This window comes from Coregonus lavaretus, assembly GCF_964263955.1.
Source record: "Coregonus lavaretus genome assembly, contig: HAP1_SCAFFOLD_781, whole genome shotgun sequence".
Classification (NCBI taxonomy): domain Eukaryota; kingdom Metazoa; phylum Chordata; class Actinopteri; order Salmoniformes; family Salmonidae; genus Coregonus; species Coregonus lavaretus.
The window spans coordinates 1-13,412 of NW_028159638.1; the positions used below are offsets into that span (position 1 = coordinate 1).

A 13,412-nucleotide genomic window follows, 5' to 3' on the forward strand; every position below is an offset into this window, starting at 1 on the left:
AACAGTAAACATTACACTCAGAAGTTTCAAAAGAATAAAGACATTTCAAATGTCATATTATGTATATATACAGTGTTGTAACAATGTGCAAATAGTTAAAGTACAAATGGGAAAATAAATAAACATAAATATGGGTTGTATTTACAATGGTGTTTGTTCTTCACTGGTTGCCCTTTTCTTGTGGCAACAGGTCACAAATCTTGCAGCTGTGATGGCACACTGTGGTTTTTCACCCAGTAGATAAGGGAGTTTATCAGAATTGGGTTTGTTTTCGAATTCTTTGTGGATCGCTGTAATCTGAGGGAAATATGTGTCTCTAATATGGTCATACATTTGGCAGGAGGTTAGGAAGTGCAGCTCTCTCTCTCTCTCTCTCTCTCTCTCTCTCTCTCTCTCTCTCTCTCTCTCTCTCTCTCTCTCTCTCTCTCTCTCTCTCTCTCCCTCTTTCATTCACCACTCACTCCCCCCCTCTCTCTCTCCCTCTCCCTCTCTGTCTATCTGTCAGTGTATTCACACCACTGAGTACAGGAAGTCACAGTGCTACTGCTGCCTCTATACAGCTCAGTGTGTTCCTACTTCACCTTACCTTGTGTGTCCACCTGCATCATGCATCTCACACATGTCACACTTTCCTCAGAAACTACTGAAGGTGTGAACTACATACTGTAAGCTCTGTGTGTGTATGTGTGTGTGTGTGTGTATGTGCGTGTGCTTGTGTGTGTGTGTGTGTGTGCGTAACGGGTGGTTTGTTGAAAACACTTGTGTGACCTTGCCTGAGACCTGAAGGATTGCATTGGTTCCCCGAAACAACGTGTAGGACTAATGTGTGTTAATGACTAGGGCTCAATGTCAGTGTTAATGTAGCTTTGACAAGTATCCAAATCGTAACTCTCTTTTACACTCTCTTCTTCCCAGAAATCTGCCTGTTTTGGTTTCCTTGGCATCAGTAGACATTCCATCCTGAAGTTTCTCTGGCTGTTACTGTAAAGCTTGTCTGACTAACTGACTGACCTCTGTGAAATGGAATGAGCTGTTGGATCAAACGGAGATACTGATGCCTCTCATCTCCATACCTTGGCTTTCCCTCACCCTATATGTATGTCATGTGATCTGATGTGATTTGAAACAATACAAAACAATACAATATGATATTATACAATATGACATGATATCATTACGTTTAGTCTTCAAATCCGTTCTCCCTTATGAAGCTAATTGTGGTATCCATTTGTGGTCACCAGGATGACCTGAATCAGTCCTATAGTGTTAGTGTGACAGACGGCAGGTAGCTCTCAGAGCCAGGAGCAGGAGGAAAGCTGTACTTCCCCACCACCAGGGCTGCTGTGTGTGTTTTTATGTTTGTGTGTATGACTGTATTGTATCAGTTGCCATTATAGCCCTAGCTGTATGGTCTGAGGAATGCTGTTGTGCTGGTCTGTATTACGGTGGTGGGCTGGGCATTAGAGAGAGAGGAAACAGAGGAGACAGGACAGGACAGGACAGCTCCATTAGGCTGTGTTTACACTCTGCAGGCTGACTGGTTCTGTTTCTCTGTCTAACGCTTGGCCTCACTGTGCCCTATCAATCACACACGTTTCCTTCCCCAAAGACCAACCAGTCTTTGATGTCTTTATGTTGTTGCTCAGCACCCGCGTCACTTCAGGAATATTATGCCCCGGACTTGCTGTTATCATCTGATAAGTAGCGTTCTTGGGATTCCAGTCGTGTGAGGTGCTATTATTTTCCCGGCTATCTGTCGTCTTTCTGCATTTTTGATCGTAATTAAACACATATCTCTGTCTGGGAAGCAAGACCAGTTATGGTAAATGACTAATACGTCTGGAAAACTATTGTACATGTTGTTGGGAAAGAGTCAAAGATGTTGAGATGGTCATTGCTGTACAGTCTTATAAGGTCTAAGGACTTCCAGACCACGGTCAGAATGCATATTGAAAGAATTTCAGGTGCGCTTGATTTAGCTTGAAGTGTGCAATATATCATTGGTTCCATTGTACCAGGCAAACTAAATCAAACACAGCCCAAGTATTTGAAAGTATTTGACATATGTTCTGTATTTGACCCAAGTCTGTGGGCATCTACTTTAGGCTCATAGACTTCTACTGTATACTAATTGATCTACTGTATACTAATTGATCAGTGGGGCTTTAATGCTCTGTTTCCTTAGAAATGAAGATAATGTAGAGCACAGTTAGTTCCTTCACCAGCTGTCATAAAATACTTGAAATTACCTTCTATGCTTTATACTAATGGCCGACTTTTAACTTGCTGCATTAATTAATATGAATTAATTAAATACAGAGATACCTTTTCTTACTCATGTGCAGTATATTTCACAATTAATGAGATTTCAGCCCCTGGCTTTCATTTATTTACTTTTTGTCCTCTGAAAGGAGTGTGAAGTGCACTCTATTTGTGGACACCAGATCTACACAGACAGACGTGGGAAATAAACTAACTAGCTATGTAATCAACCTTATTTTCTTCAGACCAGTCTGTGTATTGTATTCAGCACCTTGGTCATATCGTTGAATAGCCTTTAAGTCACCTCTTGGGACTGATCCTTGGTTGGGTGGAGGGTTGGTTACGGTGTTCCACACTGAAGGTGCAAAAGTTGTGGCACACAGCACGTGCACAACATGTTGTTTTTGTTGAACTCCAATAGCAGTCACGTGGTCATGTTTATATATCTGCTCCAATCGGATGCATGTCTTGCACTCAGGTGAATATTTTCCATTTAGACAAGTCAGACCTGTCATAATCCCCACACCAACCTAATTTTTGAAGGATTCTTCACAGGGAAGAATAAGTGTCTTCAGAGGGATCGTCTGATGCTGAGTTTTCAATGACATGTGCTGTAGTAATCTACCTCTCTACATGTCCTTTACTCTTTTGAAGCATGTAGAATGTCACCCCTGCACCCGCTCCCCCTCCCTGGTGCTCGAGGGCGCCAGGCTGCCCATCATTGCGCACACCTCTTACCATCATTACGTGCATCAGCGCTCATTGGACTCACCTGGACTCCTTCACTTTGTTGATTGCCTCCTCTATATCTGTCTGTTCCTCTGTTTGATCCCAGTGTCAACATTGATGTTGTTTCGTTTCCCCGTCCAGACGCTGTCCATGTTTTGTTCCATGTCTTTTATTTATTAAATCATCACCCTGTACTTGCTTCCTGTCTCCCAGTGTCTGTCGAACCAAGATCGTCATAGTAGAATGTAGTTGTGTATTCTTAGGTCTATAGATCTAATGGAATAATGGAACAGGGGTCAGCCAGGGGTCAGCCACGCATTCAGTAGAGTACTAGACCTCTGAGACCAACACAACACGTCACCTCTGCCATGTCAAGTGACAAGGCTATTTAACAAACTGCATTTACCGCTATCTTCTTTCTTCCTCCTGTAGTGATGAGCGGGTCACACACTGGAATGAATAGTCTAGCAATATAAATATGCACATACTTTTGGCTTGTTAGTGTGACCTCACTCATTATAATTATCCAATAATTATTGGTGCCACTCCAAAACATTAAGCCTCTGGCTCTCACAGCCATATCACCTACCTCAAAGATAATGGTGTTTGTCTGATGGTTGTGGTACCTAGGAGGAGGTGTTAGCAGGGTCCTCATTAATACACAATGAGTTGTACACAATTCTGACTTGAGTGCACTTAAAAATGTAAATGTCTCCCATTAAGTACAGTTCATGATTTATATGAAAGTCACAAGCGTTTAGTACTCATATCTCAACTCTCAATCTGGTTGAATCATTATCATATTCCAAACTGCTACAGATTACGCATTAAAATGACCCAATTGGTTCGGACGGTGTTCTTCTCTTCCATCTAATTTCCTTTACTTGTTCATCTGACCTAGATGAGAACCTGTCATTCAATGGACAAAAGGGGAAATTGGGCGATTTTGTTTTGTGGAAATAGGTTGCAGTGTTTCTCTGAGTGAGGACTTTTATTCCCAGTGTGGGACTGTAGCCCAGAGGTGTGCTATATTTAAAGGAGTGCAGCTCAGTGCTTGTTCAGTAATTGGCCAGTACTGTGTCTATTCTGCCAGTTTCTCTGAGAAAAAGCACTGCAGTTGGTTTTCTGACAAGATTGTTAAAACAGCACAATTTAGCTGTCTGTTGTTTCAGCGCTAACGTTCCTCTACAGACACTTCGGCTCTCTCTTCACCAAGCTTGATGTCCTAGATTGGTATATAGGGCATCTCTCCCACATGCCATTACGGTCTAATTTTACTGTGCTCACAAACTTTGTAAAGGGTCTTAGGGACCACCTGTGAGATCTGGACTGAAGTGGTTCTGGCTGGATGGTCCAAGCTGGTCCAAACTGGTCCACACACACTCCCAGTACTGAAGTGAGCTAGTTAGAGGATGTCTGGTGCCTTTTCCAGTCTCTCAGGTTGAAGAGAGAGATGCCAGAGATGGACTCTGCAGTGTTTATGATTACTAATTCAAACAGTCCTTGTTGTAGCGTAGGTGCTTGAAATGATGTTGAAGGAAGTGATGTCTCAAAGACAATAATTCTGTTGACAGCCATTACGTGAGATTCTCTCACAAATTACAATTATTTAATAGACGGTAAATTTGAACTAGCTCTAGTGAATTCTCCTTCGATAATGGCAATAATTTTAGCGCCGCTGTGCTGATGATGCATGGGTATCTAAGAAGAGAGTGGGATAGCTGGCTACATGGAGTTTGCTGCAATCTTTGGTGGAAAAACACTGAAGAGAACTGCGCTGCTGGGGACCGGGGGAGTGGGGGTGGGAGGGGGATGGAGATCTATCACGTGAATTGTGAGTGACCGGCATGTGGCCAACACCCCCCCTCTGTGGAATAGCTGTTCAGGGTTGTTTATGGCCCTAATGGCTGGCTGTCACAGGGACCTCTGTGGCTCTGCGTTTGTGTGTGTGTGGTTGTGTGTGTATTTGTGCATGCATGTGCGCGTGTGCATCCGTGTGTGTGTTTGTATGCATGTGCATCCGTGCGTGTGTGCGAGAGAGAGAGGAGCCTGTGAGGTTCAGTGATTTGTATCTCTGGGTAGAGCTCCTTTGCCTGGAAAGGCAGCCGAGGTGCGCCTGAGCAGAGATCCCTCTGATTGGCTGAGGAGGATGCAGCTTGCCCCCCGCCCTCTCCTTCTCCCAATTGCGTTAGAAGAGGAGAGGGAGGGAGAGGAGCTGAGTAGCAGAGATAACCAAGCAGGCACATAGAACAGAGCACTAACACGGAGCAGAGAAGCAAGCAAGCTCTCTCTCTACGCAGTCTCACTCTACGCAGCACAGGGAGACAACACACATCGCTACATCAGAAAGCCATTCTGCTACAGTACAGCACCATAGTCTGCTCTTGGGCTTCAGCGTTCAACCAGCTCTTCAGTTTTCCTCTCGGTGCACGGTAGAGCTGTTTGGACACCTGTAACCTCCGCTAGAAGGCGACTTGACTCAGGTGATCAGTGACCATGGGTAGGCAGGGGCATGATGCCAATGCAGCGGCTGGCGCCCCGGGGTCCGGGATGCGCATGCAGCGTTCCCAGAGCAAGATGAGCCTGTCTGCGTCGTTCGAGGCGCTGGCCAACTACTTCCCCTGCATGAACTCCTTCGACGAGGAGGACAGAGGTAAGATGAGATGGCCCTAACCCTGAGACACTGGAGCAGACACACACAGCTGCTGCTGCTGCTGGAGGGAGAGAGGGATGGGAGAGGGATGGGAGAGGGATGGGAGGATGGGAGAGGGATGGGAGAGGGATGGGAGAGGGATGGGAGAGGGATGGGAGGATGGGAGAGGGATGGGAGAGGGATGGGAGGATGGGAGGATGGGAGAGGGATGGGAGAGGGATGGGAGAGGGATGGGAGGATGGGAGAGGGATGGGAGGATGGGAGAGGGATGGGAGGATGGGAGAGGGATGGGAGAGGGATGGGAGGATGGGAGGATGGGAGAGGGATGGGAGAGGGATGGGAGAGGGATGGGAGAGGGATGGGAGAGGGATGGGAGGATGGGAGAGGGATGGGAGAGGGATGGGAGGATGGGAGGATGGGAGAGGGATGGGAGAGGGATGGGAGGATGGGAGAGGGAGCAGAGGGATGGGATGGGGGGATGGAGAGGGGCAGCAGTAAGAGAGTGAGCAGACGAAGGGCTGGAGGGGTGGAGAGAGATGGAGAGGGACCGGGGGAGAGAGGAGAGGGAATGTTGGACGGATGGTTGACTGATGACCCGAAAGGGGAGAGGGAGCACCGGGAGGGTGGAGGCTGTTGTAGTATTAGCTGTGGTACGGTACTGTGGTGGTGGTGTTATTGATGTTGCTGGTGGATGGGCATGCTCAGTGTGTTTTTGGAGAGGCTTCTCGTACTTGAGTAGCTACATCCCTGTTCGTGTCATTGGCTACTGCTTTAGATCTGATGATCTGTTCTGAAACCCTGTCCTACTCCCTCATTGACTTCACTTACCAATGGCAAGCATGCTTGTCTTGTCTCGATTGGAATGAATCACTATTTGTTCTGGTGTGGGCGGTAGTTTAGATTTAGATATTGTATTGACCTCGTCTCTAGTGTCTAGTGTGTGTTTTTATAGCTGTTTTATTTCTGAGTGGGTGTTGAGAATATGTTTATGATAATCCAGATAGGATGTTTTCATAAGACTAGGTTAGGGGGATTGTATTAGCTGTGATTGTATTAGCTGGGTTAGGGGGATCGTATTACCCTCCTCCTATACTGTAAATAGACTTTAATAGACTCCTCTGAAATAGACATGATCTCCAGCCCCCTCCATCTCAATCCCCTTTCTGGGTAGACACTGACTTTAATGCTTCCTTACCTGGAGTTACAGGTACTAGAGTAGTCGACACGAAATGTGCGTCCAATCAAGTTACTGTTCACAAACATTTCTCCCAGATAACACAAACTGTATTGATGTTTGTAAACAGTCATTTGATTGGACGGAAGTGACACTGCAGGTGTCCAGCAGAGAATATCTCCTCAAATTAAGGTTTTATTCTAGCATCTAGATGCGCTCTGGGAAAATCACGTTTTTTAGGCTAGGTCTGGATGCACTGCAGCATCTCCTAAATGCTTTTTATTTTATTCTATCTTTCACAGATCCTTAGCTCTTTGCAGAATACATCTTTTTATATACTTTTTTCCCTTTTAGTGGGTTATAGCGTTCAATGACGTGTATGGAAAGCACTTTCAATGGCAGTAGCTTAATTTGTAATTAAGACTGAGTATATCTGTCTGAGTGAGCTTTCAAAAATCCACTCCGTAATCTTTTTAATGCTCTACCTTAATAACAAACCATGACAACGGCAAAGCCTGTGTTTGTGTGTGTGTGTGTGTGTGTGTGTGTGTGTGTCTGTATGAGTGTGTCTGTATGAGTGTGTGTGTATGAGTGTGTGTGTGTATGAGTGTGTGTGTGGCCTGGCTCATGGCACCTACAGTCTCATCATAATCACACATGTTTATTCAGCTCCTTACTCTGTCCAATGAGGTATAAACTGCATCATTAAAAACAGTTGGCTGGCCATTAAAAATAGATTTCAAAGATGAGCTTCTCCTCCTTTATTAGTAAGGCCATCCATAATGACCTCAGATACAACAATATGCAGGCTAACCGCAGTACATACAGTGGTCAGGTTGACCTTAGCTTTGATTCAGCTGAATGAATGTTAATTGATTCATTCAGCTGATCATTCAGCACATCGCTCATTGATTGTGTTTAGGTAGTTCCTATATGGCCTGACTGTCTGTCACACTGGCAGGTCTTTAGATGCCTTTAGACATCACTGTCAGCTTCTTTGAATCCGGTTTGCTTTGTCAGTGCTGAGAAGAGAGGAAGAGGAGGCGGATGTCATTGAATAGCTGAGCTGCCAGGGTTCTGGCCTCAGTAGTGAGTGCCTGCCTGAGAAATAAAGGCTTATCGTTCACTGATTCTAAGAGTCTATACTTCCTGTGGATGGGAGACAGGCAGGCAGGCAGACAGGAAGGGAGAGATGCTGCAGGCAGGGACAGTAGCCAGAGTATAATTAAGGCGTTTGAAGATGGACATATTCTAGGCACAAATCACACACACAAATTATAATTTACAGAGAGGGAAATTGCATTAAGGACAATATGAATATGCCAGATTATTTTCAGTTTATTTGAACACAGAATGGGGAATTATTGAGCGGTCTTCAAACTGTAAGAAGTCTTGGTTATAGAGGGCTTTATTATCCCCTCTGTGTGTTGTCCTCAGAAAGATTGTTCCTATGATAAAGCAGAACCACTCTTACGTACAGTGCCAGTCAAAAGTTTGGACACACCTACTCATTCAAGGGTTTTTCTTTATTTTTACAATTTTTTACATTGTAGAATAATAGTGAAGACATCAAAACTATGAAATAACACATATGGAATCATGTAGTAACCAAAAAAGTGTTAAACAAATCAAAATATATTTTATATTTGAGATTCTTGAAATAGCCACCCTTTGCCTTTATGACAGCTTTGCACACTCTTGGCATTCTCTCAACCAGCTTCCCCTGGAATGCTTTTCCAACAGTCTTGAAGGAGTTCCCACATATGCTGAGCACTAGTTGGCTGCTTTTCCTTCACTCTGCCGTCCGACTCATCACAAACCATCTCAATTGGGTTGAGATTGGGGGATTGTGGAGGCCAGGTCGTCTGATGCAGCACTCCATCACTCTCCTTCTTGGTAAAATAGCCCTTACACAGCCTGGAGGTGTGTTGGGTCATTGTCCTGTTGAAAAATAAATTATAGTCCCACTAAGCCCAAACCAGATGGGATGGCGTATCACTGTAGAATGCTGTGGTAGCCATGCTGGTTAAGTGTGCCTTGAGTCCCCTGTAGCTCAGTTGGTAGAGCATGGCACTTGCAACGCCAGGGTTGTGGGTTCGTTTCCCACGGGGGGCCAGTATGAAAAAAAAAAAAAAAAGTATGCTCTGGATAAGAGCGTCTGCTAAATGACTAAAATGTAAACGCTTGCCACATAAATTAGCTCTCTTTACATTCGTTCTCTTTACCCTGGTTATCCTCCGAGTTAAACAATATAACTCAATAACTCTGCTTCCTGCATTCCTTACTGAGAGACAGACCCATTAGTTCACCTTTTACCATTTGACACTTTAAATTAGTCCGGTGTACCCCGTGTGCATTTTTGTATTTGAATGAACAGCCATTTTGTTTCTTTAGTTCTCTGCAAAAAGCCCTGTCATGTGACTGTTGTAGAGCTCTGCAGTGGCTGACCTGTCCTAGTACCAGTACCTGCACCTACAGTTACCTACAGTATATCCTCCTCCTGGCCCTCCTTGGTGGTTTGCAAAGAATGCCATTCAGGCCTCACGCAGCTCCAGCCACGTCCTGGCCATGTGCCCTACACAGGGCCTACTGTCACATAGATTGGAGGAGATGTTCAGCAGGTCTAATGGGGGCAGTCAGCTGTCACCTTGTATCAGTTGGGGGAGGCCAGACACTGAATGGTCCTAGGTGGAACAGAGGGATGGAGGGAGGGGTGGAGGGAGGGAGAGAGGGAGAGAGAGAGAGAGAGAGAGAGAGAGAGGGAGAGAGAGAGATACTAAGCTAGAGCAAGAACCCTGCAGGGCAGGCAGCCGGTGCTCTGGCATGGCAGGAAGAGGGATGTACATGGTCTTCTTCTGTTTAGCCCATTCATACACGAATACACATACACACGCACACACACACACGGATGCACACACAACTCAGTTTTTTGTTATATTTCTGTTGATAATATGGCACTTTATGTTGAATAACTCTCTTTGCTAAATTATCACATGGAAGTTCCAGTGCCTTGGTAGCACTGAAAATAGGGTGCATGATGTTGTTGGTAGAATTGCCATAGAGTGGAAGTGTGATCTTCCTGTTGATGACTTCAATGAGACTTCTCGTAATCAGTGAAAACGCTATGTCTGCAATTTACCTACTGGATGTAATTCGAAAGCACAGCACACACTTGAGAACAATGTATTGACTATTTCTCCCCCCTGCTCTCTATCTTTCCCTCTCTCTCCCTCTCTCGCTCTCTCTCTCCCTTTCCCTCTCTCTCTCTTTCTACCACTCTGTCCCTCTGTTCTGTCCAGAAGCCGGTGGGAAGAAGCTTCGCAGTACCGTCCAGAGGAGCACAGAGACAGGCTTGGCCGTAGAGATGAGGAGCAGGATGACTCGGCAAGCGAGCAGAGAGTCCACCGACGGCAGCATGAACAGCTACAGCTCCGAGGGAAAGTAAGCGGAGTATGACGCATACCAATGTGATAATGTACACCCCCCCCAAAAATGGGGTTTTAGGTCAAATTTAAGGTTGGGGTGCTCATTTGAATTTCCTGTCTTTTTTGGATCTTGCCAACTCTAAATATGTTAGAACATCGTTTTTGTATTTAATTGTACCTTTGATGGTGACGCAGCAAGAAATCAAGTTCAAGCTTTGAGGCCTTCTTCTTTAGTCTCCATAGTTACCAGTGTCATCTTTCCCTTCCGTTCCAGCCTGATTTTCCCTGGTGTGAGGCTCTCCTCGGATGCCCAGTTCTCTGACTTCCTGGATGGACTAGGCCCAGCCCAGCTGGTTGGACGACAGACGCTAGCGACACCACCCATGGGTAGGTGGATCAGATTCCTGGAACAATGTTGTATCAAGAGATTTTGAATGAATGAATTATATATTTTATTTGTGAGTCAAGACACCTTTAGCGACCTCATCCCATACGGAATGGATATCTGTATTGTGTAAATGGAGTGTTGACATTGTGTTGGCTGTGGTGTGTGTGGTTCAGGTGACATCCAGATTGGAATCGTGGACAAGAAAGGAGCACTGGAGGTGGAGGTGATCCGAGCCCGTGGCCTTGTGGGAAAACCAGGTTCCAAGGCACTGCCAGGTAATTTACTACATGATGTATAATATCTTAATATATGCTATTTAGCAGACACATTTAGCCAAAGCTACTTACAGTACCGTGAGTACATACATTTTTAGTATCCTGTATATAAGTAGAATAGAATAGAACCCACAGCCCTGAACTTAATGTTAATACCAACTGGTCACTATGGTAACCAGAGTTTCAACCAACTGACAATGCTGCCAATAGTATAGTAACCGTTCTGTCTCTCTCTCTCTTCGTAGCACCATATGTAAAGGTATATCTTTTAGAAAACGGAGCCTGTATAGCCAAAAAGAAAACAAAAGTAGCAAGAAAAACCTTGGATCCCCTTTACCAGCAGCAACTGCCGTTCGAAGAGGCTCCTGGAGGGAAAGTTCTACAGGTAAACTTCTATGTTCTACGAGGCCTTGATAAATACTTCACAGTTCACACATCATTTCTAAGCAAATGCAGGCATCTAAAATATTATAATAACATGTCTAATAAACCCTCTTCTCCACAGATTATCGTATGGGGAGACTACGGACGCATGGACCATAAATCCTTTATGGGAGCAGTTCAGATACTTTTAGATGAGCTGGACCTGTCCAACATGGTGATTGGCTGGTTCAAGCTCTTTCCTCCTTCCTCATTGGTGGACCCTACCCTGGCCCCCTTGACAAGAAGAGCTTCCCAAACGTCATTGGATAGCCGGTCATAGCAGTGTGTGGACTGATAGCATTGTTGTAGCAGCAGCACCCAGTGTTGAGGTTAAACAAGTTGCGACAGACAGACAGGTCACGCCCCCCGGTTACACTGCATGCTTGATGTTGTGTCTTCTGAGCCTGTTTCTAGGGGTGCAAACGTGATCCTGTGTTTTGAGCAAAATGTCGCACACATTGTGCGTAGCGAGCGTCGCTCCCTCGGCCGGGTCGGAGCGCCAGCTCGGATTGGAAGGCCGTAACGGACTCCTTAGCACGAGGAATCGTCTCTAAATCGAGCGATTCCAGGTTTTCATCCAATCTTAAGCCATGGGGGTCAGAACTGGGAACCCGCTCGATGAGTTCTACAGAAGCCCTTTTCGAATGAAAAATACATGTTTTGGTTTTTAATTAATTTTTTTGTTTTTTGTTTGTTTTTTGTCTAAGTACTTGTATACCTGAAGGGGTGACTGACAGTGTTGTCCTGTCCAGAAGCTTGGTCACGCCACGCCAACAGACCTAGCTAGATGTGTAAATGGAGCTATGAGGATAATTGCAATAGGAGAGGTGGGGTGGCCCAGGTAAAGCTCACACTCCGAATATGAGGCCCTAGTCAAAATACCTATACAGTGTAGGTAGTAGATTACACCAGAGAGACAATACTAAAGTTACTAAAGGCAATACAGAAGAGGCGACTGTACTATCGACGCTCCAGAATCTAATGATCAGAACCCACAACAAGACTAACTTTTATGACCTAACATTATTATTTCTCTGTTGATATATTGTATGAAATTTAAATGCCGATGAAAAAAAAAATGTTTTTGCATGGACAAAAATGTAGCTGAATAAAAAAAAAAAAGAAAATTATTTTCTTGAGGCTGCAACTTGCAAAAAAAAGATGAATAAAAACAAATAAAACAGATCAGCCATTTTCAACAATTTATATTATTTTTAAAGATAAATGTCACTAGTGCATGGTTTTCAAAGGGGAGTGAATGCAACAGCGTGATAAAAAAAGACACATTGTTTATCATTCTTTAGACCATCCATAACATAAGTCTGTGTTTGGCAGACATACAGTAAGAGAAACTAAAATAAAAACTTTTGGAGTTATTTAACAAAAAAAAACAGTTTATGTGACAAAGTGATGATGAAAATAAATGTAAATTATTTATTTCATTGTAAAGGTTTACAAGCCTTATAAAGATAAACATAATGTTTAAATTGTACACGTCTCTTTTTCTCTCTTGTCCCAGGGCACCCCCTGATATTGTCCAGAGTTTCAGGACTGTTGGTTCTTTTACAGTTCTGTATCCTTTCAATATGTATTTTTTTGGGATTTGATTTGTTTAACAAGCATGTTGAAAATGATTTTCTGCAACATGGCTTGGGCACACCTTAAAGTAACTCAGCATGTTTTGATAAAGATGATATTTGGGGTTTTTGCAGTTTCTTGTACAGTGCATGTCAACTTCGTTACTTTTTCCCCTCACCTTCAATTGAATTCTACAGCAAATGAATTAGTTACTTTCATGGCCAAACTATTAAAACGTTTTAACAAAACATTCCACCAACTCCTAGATCATATTTTATTTCCAATTTTTCAAAAAGAATGACAAGTAAAAATACTTTATATTCATTGGAGGTTGACAAAAAAGTTTTGGTTGCAAGTGTATTTTATTTCAGTATTGTTAACTAACATGCAAAAATAATCTGTATTGGTACAGCAAGAGGGATATTTATTTCCAAGCAAGAAGCAGCAAACATACAACTTATGTATATTGCTGTGTAGTTCAGGCACTGTTTGTGAGGATGAGCAA

The 13,412-nt window shown here is 44.0% G+C and overlaps 1 protein-coding gene across 2 annotated transcripts; it reads left to right on the top strand.

The window, feature by feature from the left end:
• Window positions 1-5,176: 5,176 nt before the first annotated feature.
• LOC311122608 (regulating synaptic membrane exocytosis protein 4-like) lies at window positions 5,177-12,481 on the top strand. Of its 2 annotated transcripts, none has more exons than XM_084196949.1 (6): window positions 5,177-5,644; window positions 10,121-10,259; window positions 10,518-10,630; window positions 10,805-10,906; window positions 11,152-11,291; window positions 11,412-12,481. In XM_084196949.1, exons 1-6 carry the CDS (start codon window positions 5,488-5,490, stop codon window positions 11,607-11,609), a joined length of 849 nt encoding a protein of 282 aa, XP_084053075.1. In that variant the 5' UTR covers window positions 5,177-5,487; the 3' UTR covers window positions 11,610-12,481. The 2 variants fall into 2 exon arrangements, with proteins under 2 accessions (XP_084053075.1, XP_084053076.1); XM_084196950.1 differs by having other exon boundaries at window positions 5,493-5,644; window positions 10,118-10,259; window positions 11,412-11,664.
• The last annotated feature ends 931 nt before the right edge of the window (window positions 12,482-13,412 follow it).